Source organism: Macrobrachium rosenbergii, chromosome 18 (assembly GCF_040412425.1).
Source record: "Macrobrachium rosenbergii isolate ZJJX-2024 chromosome 18, ASM4041242v1, whole genome shotgun sequence".
In the NCBI taxonomy this organism is placed as follows: Eukaryota; Metazoa; Arthropoda; class Malacostraca; order Decapoda; family Palaemonidae; genus Macrobrachium; species Macrobrachium rosenbergii.
The window spans coordinates 13,685,356-13,701,733 of record NC_089758.1 but is presented as its reverse complement, the minus strand read 5'-3'; the positions used below and the strand labels follow the sequence as shown (position 1 = coordinate 13,701,733).

Below are 16,378 nucleotides of genomic sequence, written 5' to 3'. Positions count from 1 at the left end.
AAATATATATGCATTAATTTTATGCAGCGAAAACAAATTTTTTTATTGGTTTCTCTTAAGCTGAACATAACTAGAAATTATCGTATTTGCCTACTAGTACCATCCTACGTAAAAAATAATAAAATCAGTCCATGGTACACATCAAATAATAAGTAAAAATAAAAAAATAAAGCCTTCAAAAGAACCTGAAGGTCCTGAGTGAATCAGACTTGCTGACATTTTATGGAAAAGAGGAACACAAAAAGACCAACTAAAAATACAGCTTCCATATCCTCTTACTGCAGAGTTCGATGGTACTAGCAACGTTATGTCCTTGACTTGCCCAGGCTTGACTGAAACAAGAAAGGGGAAGATCGCCAGAAATTCAAAGCCTTGCGGTGAAGGGAGGGAAGTCATCAGTGATGATACTAGATAATACAAGATAAACCGTTGGTTGTTCAGTAGAACTGAGATGGCATTAGGCTAGAAATTATACGCACATCCCCTCCCCCACCCAGATCTCTCTCTCTCTCTCTCTCTCTCTCTCTCTCTCTCTCTCTCTCTCTCTCTCTCTCTCTCTATCTCTCTCTCTCTCGTAAGTATTTCGTCAAGGATTTACGCAGAACTGTTCTGAATAACCAGGAAAAACATTACAGTATGCACTGTGCATTTCATGCAGTTTAAACACTGAATGCAATGCAAGGATATAATAAAAGAAAATATAAGAAGTCCAACACCGGGTCACAGCAAATGAGAGTCCAAAGCAGATCAGACTATCAGTCAACTGAAACTTATTCCACTTCAGTGGGAAAATGGCTCCGAGAGTCAGTGGACCAGACATTTAAGACTCCACAATTTGCAGAATTTCCAATAATAATAAATATTGAGTCATCTTTACTTTCCAAAAGTTGTGACCCCATTAAAGATGAAGAAGATAGAAAACACCGTTATTAAATGTGACGGCATAAATTCAGTCGGGTCACTGGAACAAGAATTCAGTCCACTAAATTGTAAATGAGCACCAGTGTCTGTTGGAGTCAAGAAACAAGTAAAAAATGAGCCAAAGTTTCTTCAGCGCAATCGAGTTTTCTGTACAACATATAATCAAGGCCACCGAAAATAGATCTATTTTTCTTTGGTCTCGGTATAATGCTGTATGAGCCGAGGCCCTTGAATCTTTAACCACGGTCCGTTGGTGGCCTGTTCTATATCGTTTGCAGATGCACGATTATGGCTAACTTTAACCTAAAATAAAATAAAAACTGCTGAGGCTAGAGGGCAGGAGTTGGGTATGTTTGATGATTGGAGGGTGGATGATCAACATAATAATTTGCAGCCCTCTAGCCTCAGTAGTTTTTAAGATCTGTGGGCGGACGGACAGACAAAGCAGGCACAATAGTTGTCTTTTACAGAAAACTAAAATGGCAAAAGGGTAGCAGCCTTATCCCTAAAAATAAATAGAATAAACCATTTAGGCCGAAGGCCAGGCGCTGGGACCTATGAGGTCATTCACCGCTGAAAGGAAAACTGAGAGTAAGAGGTTTAAAAGGTGTAACAGGAGGAAAACCTCGCAGCTAGCCTGTGAAACACTGTTAGAAGAAGGTGGATAGTAAGGTGGAAGAAAGAATAAGAATGGAGGCACAGCAAAAGGAATGAAAGGGGTTGCAGCTAGGGGCCGAAGGGACGCCGCATAGAACCTAAGTAATGCCTACAGTGCTCCGCGTGAGGTGCACTGACGGCACTAGCCCCCTACAGGAAAGACACAGAACAGGAATAAAAAATGTGAATTCAATAGCATATTTTTACTCATGTTTTTTATTGGATACCTTAAAGGGAATTTTCAAAGCTTCCTTTCTTGTTCCTTATTTGTATCCACAGTCTTGAGAACCAGCAATGAAAGGACAGTCAGGGCTGCCACATGCAGTTATGTGATGGCTACAGCTGTGGCCTGACTTTATGTGTGTTTTGTATGTACTGGCCTGACATGTTTTGACATTCGAATTCATGTTTACTTAAAGACAGACTCTTACAAAATACCTTATGATCGCAACTCTATACCTCGGTACTTTTATTTCATCTTCCATCTAAAGGAAAAGCCTAGTCTTACTCTCTTTTATATGCGAGGTGGTAATTACTGTTCTCTCAATGATCTCACGTTCACCAAAAACCCATAAAAAAAAAAAGTATTGACTTTCTCGGTTACAAATCCTAGTTTGCGAAGCCTTTTCATTCTACCACGTTGCACTTCTCTCGTTCTAAAGACATCCGAAACCCGTGATTATTTTTTGGCATGGCTCAAGTCTCGTAGAAAGCGGGCGATCAGGTTCTGTTAAATGAAGCGACTTGTTCTGAGAAACTTCACCGTTGTCGTTGAAACGACTCGCTGTCGTCGTCCGATCGCTTGCTTTATCTCAATGAAGCCGTTTTTGGAAAGGCCAAATCGCCTCCTTAGCGCCCCCCACCTAAAAAAATTAAGAGAAATTGAAGAAGTCAAGGAAACGAGTGACTTTCTCCACCTAAGCCACCTTTGGAAAGCTAAAGAAAAATCAAGAAAAAAAAGTGCTTTCTTTAAGGCAAACTTTTTTGACTAGTAGAAAAAAATTATCAAAGGCAACAGCTGACTTTCGCCGAGAAAAATTTTATAGAAAAATTATCCGAAACGTTAATTTGAAAAACTGATCAAATTAAGAATAATTATACCAATTGAGGCTAATTTTTAAAAACACCGATAGATGAATTACCCAATCATTCAATTGTGTTTCTGATGATTCCGGCAAAGCACTTTCATCATTACAACGGAAGTATAATGACGACAGGAATTCTTGATCAAATTAACCTACATTTCCTCGCGTTAACTGAAATTTACTTTTACCGTCATCAAAAGGAAATGTTTCACAATCGTCAGTAATAATAATAATAATAATAATAATAATAATAATAATAATAATAATAATAATAATAATAATAATAATAATAATAATGTCTTTGGTAGTTATAGCATAAGGAATAGGAGTTACCTCTAGCCTCAGTATTGTAAAAAACAATATTAGAATTAGCGGTAGCAGTCATGATGATGATAAAGGAATAGGAGTAGCATCAATATTACAAGTAGCAATATTAGTATTATCATTAGTAGTCATGATGATGACAATGACATTATTATTACCATCAACTATAGTACGGATCATGATGATATAAAACCCCTACTTCTAAAAAGTTTCCGTCGATACTGTAACTCGCGTCATAGGTTGAAGGAACTTTTTTTTTTAAATCAAAGGAGCCTCCCAAGAACTTTTTCTTGCCTTCAGAGAAACGCAAAATAATTCCGATGATAAATGATGGGAAAGATATTCTGTCTTTCAAAACTTTTATTCTAAACAGTAATGAGTAAATTCGTCACAGAGAAATTTTAAAAAATAAAAAAAAAATGGACTTAGATAGAAGAAAAGCAGAAAGAATATTGACTAAATGCGAGAAAATTCGCCAAAAATCCAAATATATATATATATAAAAATCCAAATATATATATATATATATATATATATTTTTTTTTTTTTTTTTTTTTTTTTTTTTAAACCAGGAAATCTCGATAAGGAGCGACATTATTTACAGAAAATTACAAAGCTGTTGGTTGTGACATCACAAGCACCTCTGTCCCGAGCTGTAAGAGAGGCCGACAGAGCACATTGGCTCCAGGGTCCGCGGCAATGTCCACGAAAAATCGATTGGATCGGGAGGTCCTGGAATACTTCAAGCAAACAAGGCGCAGGGAACGAACCCGGTCGTTCTTGTAAATGAGGCAGAAGCATTTAGACTTTCTTCTGGTTTTTTTTTTTTTTTTTTCTTGCTCGTGTGACGAAGCCTTCGAAATTCAAGGTATGTCATGACTCTTGAATCAGCTGACTTGATATTCACAAGTTTTTTTTCTGAATAAATGTCTAATTTCTTTTTTTCCCGCTGTCGTTACTTTCAGATATTTTGACAACACTTACACCGTCTTGGCGTGCTCGTCTTTCCGTTTCACTTACGACCATTCTTTTTGTTGAGGCTTCATCAAAAGTTAATATCCTATATGTATGTGGAGGCAAGTTAATAGCCTTTGTCTGTGAAGACAAGTTATTGGTCTTTCTGTCTGTGGCAGCAACTTAATCGCCCTTCTCTATGTGGTGGCATATCAGTGACCTTTATGCCTGTAGCGGCAACTTAACCGCCTATCCCTTTGTGGTGGCTTATTAATGACCTTTCTGCCCGTGGTGGCAAGTTAATGGCCTTTTGTCTTTGGAAGCAAGTTAAAGGCCTTTCTGTTTGAAGGGCCATATTAATGTCCATTTTGTTTATGGAGACCAGTTAATGGCCTTTCCGTCTGTGGCAGCTAGTTAATGGCCTTTTGTCTGCGTGACAAGTTAATGGCCTTTCTGTCTGTGTGGCTAAAGACAAGTTAATGTCCTTTCTGTCTGTGTGGCAAGTTAATGGCCTTTCTGTCTATGATGCCAAGTTAATGGCCCTTCTGTTTGTGGCGGCAAGTTAATGATCTTTCTGTCTGGGCAAGCAAGTTTTTGTCCACCCTCAAGTTAATGACCCTCCTGTTTGTGGAGAAGGTAAAAACACTGAAAACCAAATCCACGGTTGTGCGACAATTAAAGAAAATGCTTCAGTAATCTGGATTTCGCAGACTCTTAATCATACATTTTCATCCCAATTGTTTCTGCCATGGAAGTTATTTATTATTACTTTTTGTTTGTTTGTTTGTGGTTTGCCTGTCCGTCTGTATGTCAGGCGTATTACACAAGAACTAATGAACAAAATGCTACACTAATTTATTGAACATTTCCTCGTGTTCCAAAGAACACCCGGTTATTGTGTGTGGGGGAAGGGGGGCATCTGAGTCTAGATCTAAATTTGTTATGTTTTACTGCTTTGTTCATTAGTTGTTACTACTCTTTATTATTGTTTAAAAAATGCAGCTTCCCGTTGTTTGTCAAGAGAATGCGTAAATTATGTACAGCACCTGGGGTATGACAGTAATCACTTCCTCGTATTTGTGATGGAAAATTTAAATGACAAAGAGCATTTCGGTAATGATACTAACTGCATTCAGCGCTGGTTTGCAGTCGCTGATTTTCCATACCAGTTGCATGTGTAATACCTCTAGAAAACACTGCAGATCTAACCTTAATAGTCTGAACTTTTGTAATGGCAGTAATTTTGTTCATCAAAGAAGAATTTGTTAAAGGCAACAACATATTAATTCATCATAGCTGGCTTGTGGACCTCATTACGACTGACTGTTAAATGCACTACAATACTAAGATATTTGTTGCTAGTTAAAAAATTAGCTGGTATTTTTACAAGTCATGAAAATTAAGCCTGCGCTCAAAAACCTTTAAAGTGCGCTTGGGACAGGTATGGGTGTATACACCTAATGCAAATGTAACATTATACTAGGTGTGTGTAATATGGTGAAGCATGGCAGCACTGTTTTAGGTACAGAACACAGCAACAGTGGTGTCACTGAACGCTTGCTTGTGGACTCTACACGTACTCCCGTTCTGTACTCAGAACCAAAAACGCTTCTCAGAAGGTAGATGACTTTCCTTCCCGCGTCCCTTCTTTCTTCTCTTGGTGGAAATTCAAGGATAATTTATACTGCAAAGCATAAAGTGAGATTCAGAAAGCGCAATGTTTCCGTTTTCCTCTGATAACTTATTTAGTATTGTAGCGTAATCGTAAAGTTGCCCCACACAAAAAAACAATTTCCTCTTCCATTTACTCCGGCGACATACATCAACAAATACAAAGATGAAAAAGTGTCTGTTTAACATCACATACACAATTGTTCTACCTAATTCAATTTTATATTGATAAAACAAAGCCTTCAAGTATGTCAGATGAAAGCAGATCAGCCAAATCATTGTCAGGTATGCTAATATGCAAGCCATGGTCCCCTGATCTTATGTATATGCATGCATGCATGTGTGTATGTATATGTATGTATATATACAGTATATGTATCTTATATACAATATATATATATACTGTATATATAATATATACATATATATATATATGTGATATATATATATATATATATATATATATATATAGAGAGAGAGAGAGAGAGAGAGAGAGAGAGAGAGAGAGAGAGAGAGAGAGAGAGAGAGAGAGAGAGAGAGAGAAACTAACGTAATTCTTCCAGCGGGGTCACCAGTGTTTGTAATACTTTAATAACCTAACTTACGTTTTCAAATATCATGGTGAAATTGCAGTGTACGTATTTTGCAACGGTAACCCGGTCTGGAAAATTATATGTATGATTATCACCAAATTCAAACTGGTAACCTACTATTTCTTAAATCCCAAAGGTTAAAACCGAAAACACCGAATTTGAATCAAATTGAAAACTGTACATAGTTTTAAACAAAAACAAAAATATCCGAAGAAGAAAATTTAAAATAATGTTTGCGAATAATAACAAGATTTTGTTACTTCTGAGGTAGTCGCAACAGTTAAGACGGGTCCACAATGCACCTCACGCGGTGTACTGTAGGCATTGGTTAAGGTTCTTTGCAGCTTCCCTTCGGCCCCTAGCTGCATCCCCTTTCATTCCTTTTACTGTACCTCCATTCATATTCTCTTTCTTCCATCTTGCTATCCACCCTTTCCTATCAGTTGTTTCATAGTGCAATAGCGAGGTTTTCCTCCTATTACACCTTTCAAACCTTTCTGCTTTCAATTTCCCTTTCAGCTCTGAATGACCTCATAGGTCCCAGCGATAGCCCTTGGGCCTAAACTCTACATTCTATATTCCAAGACGGGTCCAGGGGGGACACAGTCCCATTACCTGGTCATGTAAAATGTTGCTCTATAGGTGAAGTTAGGATGTACTTGCACAGATAATCAATATGGACCCCTAACCCATTTTCTAACGAGGGAAAATAAACAAGTATGTATGTAAAAATATCACCGATCTGCGTACCGTTACGACTAGTGTATAAACAGCCTTTTCCTTCAGAGTACGTAGCAGCTTCTACGTTACGGCTGACGTAAAAATAACCACTTACGTAACATGAAACATCAGCTTCCTTGGCAAGTAAACAAATAATAACTTGTTTGCTATCACCAAGGTCATCCCGTTTTCTATTGGGATGGTAAATAAATACCTATAGTATTTAGTATAAACTAGAGTAAATAGATAGAAGGTATACATATACATATATGTATAATATATATACATTATGTATATATATAGATATATACTCATACATTTGTATGTATATTTTTGTATATATACTACTGTATATAAATGTCTATATATATATATATATTATTTAATACACTTACACAGATGTGTACATATATATATACATACATATATATATATATATATATATATATATATATATATATATATATATATATATATATATATATATATAAACTACAACGACAGAAGTGACTGCAAAACCAGCCACCTTTAAGAACATTTCCTGTAGAAAGGTGGAAATGTGGAATATGCCGCAACAGCAACCATTTCAGCGCGACATACTGCAAATATAAAAGTAAAATAATGTCGTTAAAAGCCCCGACTTTCAAAAACATTTAAAACCGGAAGTCTTGCGTGGGAAGCCCTCGAGGAAGAAGAAAAGAAAAAAGAAGTGGAAGAACTATTTTCAAGACTGACTTTGTTTTCTATTCGTCGTCTTTTATCTTCTACTCTCACATTTTACTTGCAATCATGTTATGTCTGGGTTGTTATCTTTATTATATGATTAGTTGTCGTTACTATCATTTATTGTTACTATATCTCTCTCTGGTGTATACTTCTTGCGCTGAAACATTATTATTATTATTATTATTATTATTATTATTATTATTATTATTATTATTATTATTATTATTACATTTTAACGTTAACACTGATGAGGAAGTTTTTGTTTGTTTCACATAGTAATATATTAACTATATAATTGTGAATTTTTATTACACAAAGTGCTTTTCACGAGACTGAATTTCTTAGTTATTATTATTATTATTACTATTATTATTATCATTATTATTATTATTATTATTATTATTATTATTATAAGAAAGAATGCGAATTTGTGTAAACAAATGAATCTGTTCTTTAACACACAATCATTGATTAACAAATTATATTTCCAAATAAATAAATTACGACGCAGAAGCTTAAAAGACGAAGAGAGCAGACGAAAAGGTGAATAATTTTGAGACCCGCCAAAATAGCGTTATTGCTACAGATGCGACGAACATGAATACTGACATACCACAGTCAGCCTGTGATCACCATTGCTAATCCCCCCGTTAGCCTTGGTTAACCTAAATATATTACTGCTACTACTAAAAGACTCAGGACCACGGCTATTTCCACACCCACTTTTAAGAACTAGTACTAGTACTACTACTACTACTACCACCTGCTCTTCCTCTCCTGTCACTAAGATGCTAGTAGTACTACTCCACCTCTTCCTCTCCCGTCACTAAGATGCTAGTTGTACTACCCCACCTCTTCCTCTCCCGTCACTAAATCTTAACGACAACAACGTCTAGCGTATAAACAACAAAAACAACAGTGCAGCAGCAGCTACAACAACAACAAGGCAATGCTTTCAGAGCGCTCCTCGCCGCCAAGGAATAAATTCTTCCGCAAAGTATGCCAACGTTTTCTCTTAAACTCTACCGTCTCGTGCGCCGATGCCTTTCTACCCGCCGAGGGAAAGTTTTTTTTTTTTTTTAACGATCGCTTGTAGGCGTCCCTCTGCCAGCCCATGAGGCTTTTGTGTGACCGACCGACGCCCACGTGGGCTGGCTCCTCCCCTCTTACCTCCCCAAACACCCTAAAAAAAGGGGGTGGGGGAGGGGGGCAGACGGCGGAAAGAGGAAGAAGTGTAAAAAATTCGCGGAGGCGAGTCACTGAGCTACCTCAAGTAGGCACCACCATGAGCGCTTAATTAAGGGCCCCCCCCAACCCCCACCGTACCTACGAGCCGCCCCACCCTCCGAAGGGTGCAGATAGGTGAATTAAAGATTCTTTATAAGGATGTGGGCGTGCTGGAGCAGCCGAGGAGAAACAATGTTTCCTCATTTCGTTCTCCATTGAGAGAGAGAGAGAGAGAGAGAGAGAGAGAGAGAGAGAGAGAGAGAGAGAGAGAGTTTAAAAGGTCAGTGCATGACACCAGTATACAAGAAGAAAGAAAAAGTTTGTTTCGAAAGGCATATAATTATAGGTTACTCATATAACCTCTCTGTCTATTTCCTAACATACATACATACATACATACATACATACATATATAATTTCACTGTCATCAACCTAACTAACAATTACACTGAAATCACAACTGTTAAAAATAATCTGAGGAAACTAGAACAGATTTAGATCAAGTATATAGCTATTATCCAGAGAATGCTCCACATCCGAAACCGGTTTTGGCGACTGAGCAAAACCCGGTATTTCTCAACGCTCGTGTTTCTCGAAATCCAGACTAAAATAGGAAGAAGTTTCGAAAAAAAAAAAAAAGTGTAATCTGGTTTTAAAAGAGTATAGTTACTTGCAGGGTTGCGTGGTTATGAAATAGTCTTCTCCTTTAAATGGTGATTAATAACTTTTAGAAATATAATTATACTACTGTAAGTCTAAAAATCCCAATCAACATCTGTGCGCTACATACGCACTACATGCACAGAGTATACGTAATGTAAGTCTATGCTTTATGTGTATGCGTGTGCGTATGACCAATTTACCGGTGCGCTGGAGAGAAGTGTTATTAGTCTTGTAACCGCTGGATTGTGCGGTCAAGATCTGAATGAATCTTGACTTCTTAGTGCCCTGGGCTTAGTGATTCTGCTGCCGGGGGGCAAGGCTCTCTCTCTCTCTCTCTCTCTCTCTCTCTCTCTCTCTCTCTCTCTCTCTCTCTCTCTCTCTCTCTTGGTTCTTCACTTCCTTTTCTATTCTGAATGTTTACCTCTCTTTTCTCTTCTCTCTCTCTCATATCCCTGTATGCTCTCAGACCACTAGTTTGTTTTCTTTATTCTTCATTTCTTATGTTTACCTATTCTCTCGCTTTACTTCTTTTTCTGTTTCGTAAATTTTGCAAATTGCTTGCTTCTGTCTCTCTCTCCCCGAAAGACCTGGAGTCTTCCCACAACATGTACTACTGCAAAAAATATAATGACTTCGACACTTATTACCGAATCGGTGTCATTGATTGAACATTCGAGGAAAATAAATAGCGTACACGTGTGGACACGCACGATTAGATATCATTAAACACATTAATATATAAAGTTAGCAGGCATAAATCGAAGTAAAATTAAAAGCTTATCATAGTAGAAACTGTTGTGATAGTAGTTTGGGTAGTATAGTTCACTTTACTATCAACGATGCTGTTGTTATAAGATTAGACCTACACTGCTCCTTTATCAAGTCTCTGTTTTGCTGACCGTTATAATGTATAACTTGAAATAGCGTTTGCGTATTTATCAGTACTATTATTCAAAATAATGTATCAGTAACAAATGAATCAAAAGTTAAGCGGTTTTGGTAGCTGAAAGTGAAATAATGCTGGAACAACTAAGTACCATACCGTTATTGTCATAAAAACAAGCTCGTCTCTCTCTCTCTCTCTCTCTCTCTCTCTCTCTCTCTCTCTCAGTGCATTGGAGAATGCCCCCAGTCACGACGCACGTTACGGTCCGCTAGTCCGTAGATATTTTCGAGTATTCTTTTTTATAGGAATGAATCTCCCAAGAGGAGTTACTGTGTCACTTGATATAGCAATTTGATGTCATCCGACGAACTTCTGATGTCGCTTAATATAAGAGTACGATGAAGCTACGCGAATTTAGATGTCACCTAAGAGCACTCTAAGAATATCTTGGTTGTTATGTAACACAGGAAATTGAAGTCCCTTGGCATAGCACTTTTGATGTTATACTGTACCCTAGTTTTGCATGTCACTTTGTCTAACATTCTGATGTTGCTAAACAGTATTGGATGTCTCTTGGCTTAGTTGCTAAGCAATGTTGGATGTCTCTTGGCTTAACATTTGGATGCCACTAAGCAAACTTTTGGATGTCATTTAGTCCAGTGTCTTGTCACTAATAATTCAGGTATCATAAGTACATTATTTTGATGTTCTTAAATGTATTACGGATTCAGAATGTCACCAAACAACATTCTGATGTCAATATTCAAGTTTATGATGTCATTAAACATACCTTTGAACGCCACAAAGTACAGCTTTTGACGCCAAAAAACATATTTTGTCGTAGCAATTTTGTCATTTAATTTTTTTATTATAAAACATTCCTTTTTAATATCACTAAGCATTCTATTATTACATCACCAGACTGATTTATGATTCTACTAAACATGGATTTTTCTAAGTAAATGAACATAGTATTTTAATGTCATTAAAGTTCCTCGTTGGTCGGGTCGGCGTCGTTCTCAGCTAGCACTCTGTTGGGCCCCCGTTCGATTCTCCGGCCGGCCAACGAAGAATTAGAGGAATTTATTTCTGGTGATAGAAATTCATTTCTCGGTATAATGTGGTTCGGATTCCACAATAAGCTGTAGGTCCTGTTGCTAGGTAACCAATTGGTTGTTAGCCACGTAAAATAAGTCTAATCCTTCGGGCCAGCCCTAGGAGAGCTGTTAATCAGCTCAGTGGCCTGGCTAAACTAAGGTATACTTAAAATGTCATTAAACATAGATTTGGTATGATACAACATAGCATTTGATGTCATCCTTGTAATTTTTCGTGTCGCTAAATGTAGATTTTGGATGTCTCACCGTAAGATTTGTAAGGTAGCATCGCTCTCAGAAGTCAGCAAACATAGCTTTTCGCATCAGTATAAATCATTGTTTAAATTAAAAGTCACTAACAGTAGATTCTCAAATCATGTATTACGGGTTTTTTGAAAGTTAAGCACATTAGCCTTTTGTGATCACATTCTTAGCTTTTCCATGTTAGTAAACGAAGCGTGGTGGCATCAGACTGTTTTTCTTTGTCACTTATTGTAAGAAGTTAGGTTTCACTTCACATAGCTTTTGACATCAATAAAGATTGTTTTTCAATTCAGCAATTACGCAGGAGTTTCAGTCTGTCATTTTGATACAGCTTATCACTGTATTTGTATCAATAGGTTTACACTCATGACGTCATTAAAAATGGCATTTTGACGTCAGCTAGCATAACTCTTTCGAGGTTATTAAACAGCAGTTAATAATCTAACCAAACATTCTTGAATGATGTCACTAAACAGCTTTTGCACGCCACATCAAGTTACTCTTTGGTACAAAAGAAAAAGAAAATGACACAGATTATATAATATATATATGCGCGTGTGCGTATATACTGAAATTAATATACTGATTCCCTGTCAATCTATTTCTCATAATATTTACAGATAACGTTAGATTAACCGCAGAAATTTCCTTTACTCTTATGATGCCGCAACTTTAGCTCTCTTAGCTTAATTTTTAAGGGTGACGCAGGATCAGTAGGATCTTTCCTATAGCCCAGACACGGTCCCACCAACGGATTTAGAGACCATCGACCCGTCTCGTGGAGTCCTTTATCCCATATCCCCGCCCCCCCCCTCAAAAGGCATGTACAGTAATAATAATCATCGGTGTTATTATTATTCAGGGTAAAAATCCCTTCGCCCATATTCCAGTTCTGTCATGAAACGTTTGTCCACCATTCAAAATAACATCCCGTAAAGTTAGTGTATTGAAAGAATATCAGTATTCAGCCTTGGGGAAATAGGTGTTAAAAGTCAATTGCCTTTTAATTACACCCAATAACAAATTTCTAAAACTATTATCATAATGATTCACTAAATTATATATAATAAAATAAAATGACGCAAAAGAGGCATTATTTAAATTCTACGAAAAAAATATTCTTCAAACGTTTTAATTTCCTATGTTAGCAATTCCCAAAGTTCCATTCGACTTCCGGCGTTTATATCCCTTTCGACCCTCAGGGATATATCGACCCCGCGCACTCCCTTCGACATCGACCACTTTTGAGGCCCTTGCTATAGACTTATAGTATAAAATGTTAATGGTATCATTCGTATAAAACAGGTTTATGTTAATACTCGTCCCATAAATCTCAAGGGCAGATGGAAGACGCGAATACGACCCGTACCATTTACACGGCTTGAAATCTCGAGTTAAACCATTCCTATTGATCCTACAATAGCGATTAGAGAAGGCTCAAGTTCTGTCATATTCTTCCCCATAAATGTTCATGTGACGCAATGTGTTCTTATTAAAGCATTTACGGATATCACTAGACATACAGTTTAGGTTTCCTCCTGGCTCTTGCAATTTCATGAACTGTGACATTCTCAGACTTGTTAGCAGTTGTCATTAACAACATTACTGCTGCTACGCTAGTTCTGCTCTTAATAACAAAAAATTATTGCACAAAGAAAGAAAAAAATAGTTAATTTCATAATAATAGTATCAGCATCTGACTGTTCTCACACCCATGGTCTAGAACAAATGCTGCATTCCTTGCCGTCATAAACCACGTGATACTAATTCTCTCCTACACAGGCCATGACTAACCGGCATCCTCTCTCTCTCTCTCTCTCTCTCTCTCTCTCTCTCTCTCTCTCTCTCTCTCAATGCAGCTCCTAATTTAACCCAATTAGGCCGGGTGGTATCTCAAGTTTCCTGCATTGCAAACGGCTAAGGTAATCTTCGTTTAATACTAGTATTAATTGTTTTTATCAATAACTACAAGTCCCGAAGATAAAACGAGACCAAATGACGATAAACACATCAGAGATAAGATCTACTTGAAAAAATGAAGAAAACTACGAATTATCATCAGTTACCTTTTCTTAGACCGTGTCAGCAACTGTGGCGTTTTGAGGACATTTTCATTCTTCATATTGTCGGGATGGGTCGGGCCAGGTCAATCTGCATCTATTCCTCGGGAGCGCGTGTCCTTGTTTCAGTTTTAGATGGAATCACACCGGCAATCGAAGAGGGGAGCCGTTTAAGAGCAAGCCTCCGTCCGTATCGCACATTTTCGAGTGAGCTTTCACAAGCACGTTTATAGATAATCAAAAATCGTTTTTTTCCGAATTATTTAACCATTTCATCTTTATCCAAAGAAAATGCGTAATCCGCAATTATTGGTTTATAATGTATGTGCCAGGCGTGTGAACGAGATAAAGAAACTATTAAATAAAGAGATTTGATGATAAACTACGTTGTATGCGCGTGGGAACACTGTTCAGACAACCTCTTCCCGTCACTCCACTTGCAATACTGACAGGACGGTAGGGCCTCGGCAGACTGACTCGGCTGAGCAGAGCCAACTTCTACGGAGAGAGTCAGGGTTAAAAGAACCTACCTCTCTCTCTCTCTCTCTCTCTCTCTCTCTCTCTCTCTCTCTCTCTCTCTCTCTCTCTCTCTCTCAATGGAGCCTCTGCCTCTTTCGCCAAACCTTTATATCAGAGTTCACATAACTGTTTTATTCCTGCTGCGTTTTCTCTCGAACGAAGCCTGCTTTGATGTACCTGATTCCGCCCATTAACAAACGTTCTTTGCTGGATCTGGACGATATGTTCTGGCACACGCTTTAATAGATTCGTTTTGTTTACATTCGTGAATATTTCATTGGCTTTCGCTCACCCGAACCTCCTTCACTCATTATAGTTGTTCTCGTGAGCTTCCCGGCTACCCACAGCTATGCAGATGGAATGCGTTCAAGAATAAGAACAAATTATTTGCTTCTTTCCCAAGATAATATTTGTTTGTTTGATATGTAATGTTATTCTTGCTTCCCGGGAAACGGCTGCACGGAAATGTATATTCATCGATTTTGATTTTACTGTTCTCACAACTATTTTTGTTAATTTTGAAACGCTGCATTGTGCAATCTGTTTTTAATATTGAAACTACTACTGCTGTTCTGCCTGCTGACGCTGACGATTGTTAAAACTAGAACGCTGAATACCAGACCCGGGAGAAAAAAACAACACAATTGTATGTGCCACATTCATACTTAAACCGTGGGATCGTAGATGAACTTGTGCACATTGTTACCACAACATAGCCGCTCTGTGCCCCTGTACAGAAGGCTCATCAGCAAGGACTCGAACCCCCCCACAGTGCACACACTGTGCCATTCACCTCTTATCCAGCGCGCATTCTATATATCTTTTCGTACAAATATGATTTTTTTTTTTTTTTTTTTTTGCTTAAACATCATCATAAAACATCATCATAAATCTTATTAGTCTAAACACCAGGATGACGAGAATTATGATGAACATTATATTATATCCATTTCATAATCCCATCCTAATGACCGCATGAATCTTGTCGTTTGGGAAGATGAACCTATGCAAGATTATGTCGGGCTTGATCTGGCCTGTATTTTATCTAATGAGTGGACCAGATTCTTTTCAAACACTACGGGCTTCTCAGGGGGCTCGAACGCATTCAGGCGTTCAGTTGCATTTCCTTTAACTAAACAGTTTTCTATTGATTTTTGCTTTCCCATAATTTAGGAATGTCCGTCTCCATCTACCTCTCATTGCTATTTCATCTACAAACGGAATTTTTGTAATTTCCCTTATGTATCGATCAAATCTTTTGGCTGTAGTTTCAGTCATACCTTTGACTCATGTCCGTATAACAATGCGGACAGTACTAGGCTTACGTGCAATCTTTCTTTCGCATGTAATTTCAGTCTGTTTGATATCCAAATGTTATTCAACCTGCTCATTGTTTGATTTGCCTTCTTCAGTCTTTCACTGAATTCCAACTGAAGAAAACTTGTACTGACCTCATTACTCCTTTTTCCATCTAACGTTACGAGTATCTCATCCCCTTGTGCAGGTAGTGACCTCATCAATTCCGTTTTTCTTGGTTTTACCTTGAGTTGAATATATAACGCATTATACCAAATAAGCTTTCCAAATCTTGGGAAGGTTTGCTTATTAAAACATTCTAATCTGCATATTCTAAGTAAGGTATCAACATTAGATTTGCATATCCTTTGGCCAAGGAGAATTTCAGTTTTGAAAACAAATGAATCTTTTTACACAAAACAAAAGGAACTGGAGTTTTCAAAGCGACATGATCCTATTATTGCTTTGCGTATGGCCACAAGTTAATCCAAATATTAAGAAAACTTGAAACAGCGGTTTCCGTTTTCTTGATAGACTCTTATCTTAAAAATAAACCCGTACTCTTCGAGCACATGCGTGAATATATATACTGTGCATATGTGTAAAATAATATATATATATATATATATATATATATATATATATATATATATATATATATATGTATGTATATACATATATATATATTATATAATATATATATGTGTGTGTATAA

The 16,378-nt window shown here is 37.3% G+C and overlaps 1 protein-coding gene across 1 annotated transcript in view; it reads right to left on the bottom strand.

Moving 5' to 3' along the window:
* The window catches only part of LOC136848135 (uncharacterized), a 46,055-nt gene extending 31,705 nt beyond the window's left edge, over positions 1-14,350 (bottom strand). The window contains exon 1 of the mRNA XM_067120403.1: positions 13,855-14,350. Coding sequence (XP_066976504.1) covers positions 13,855-13,910 — 56 coding nt within the window. The 5' untranslated portion in view covers positions 13,911-14,350. The remainder of the gene's footprint in view (positions 1-13,854) is intronic.
* Positions 14,351-16,378: the final 2,028 nt, after the last annotated feature.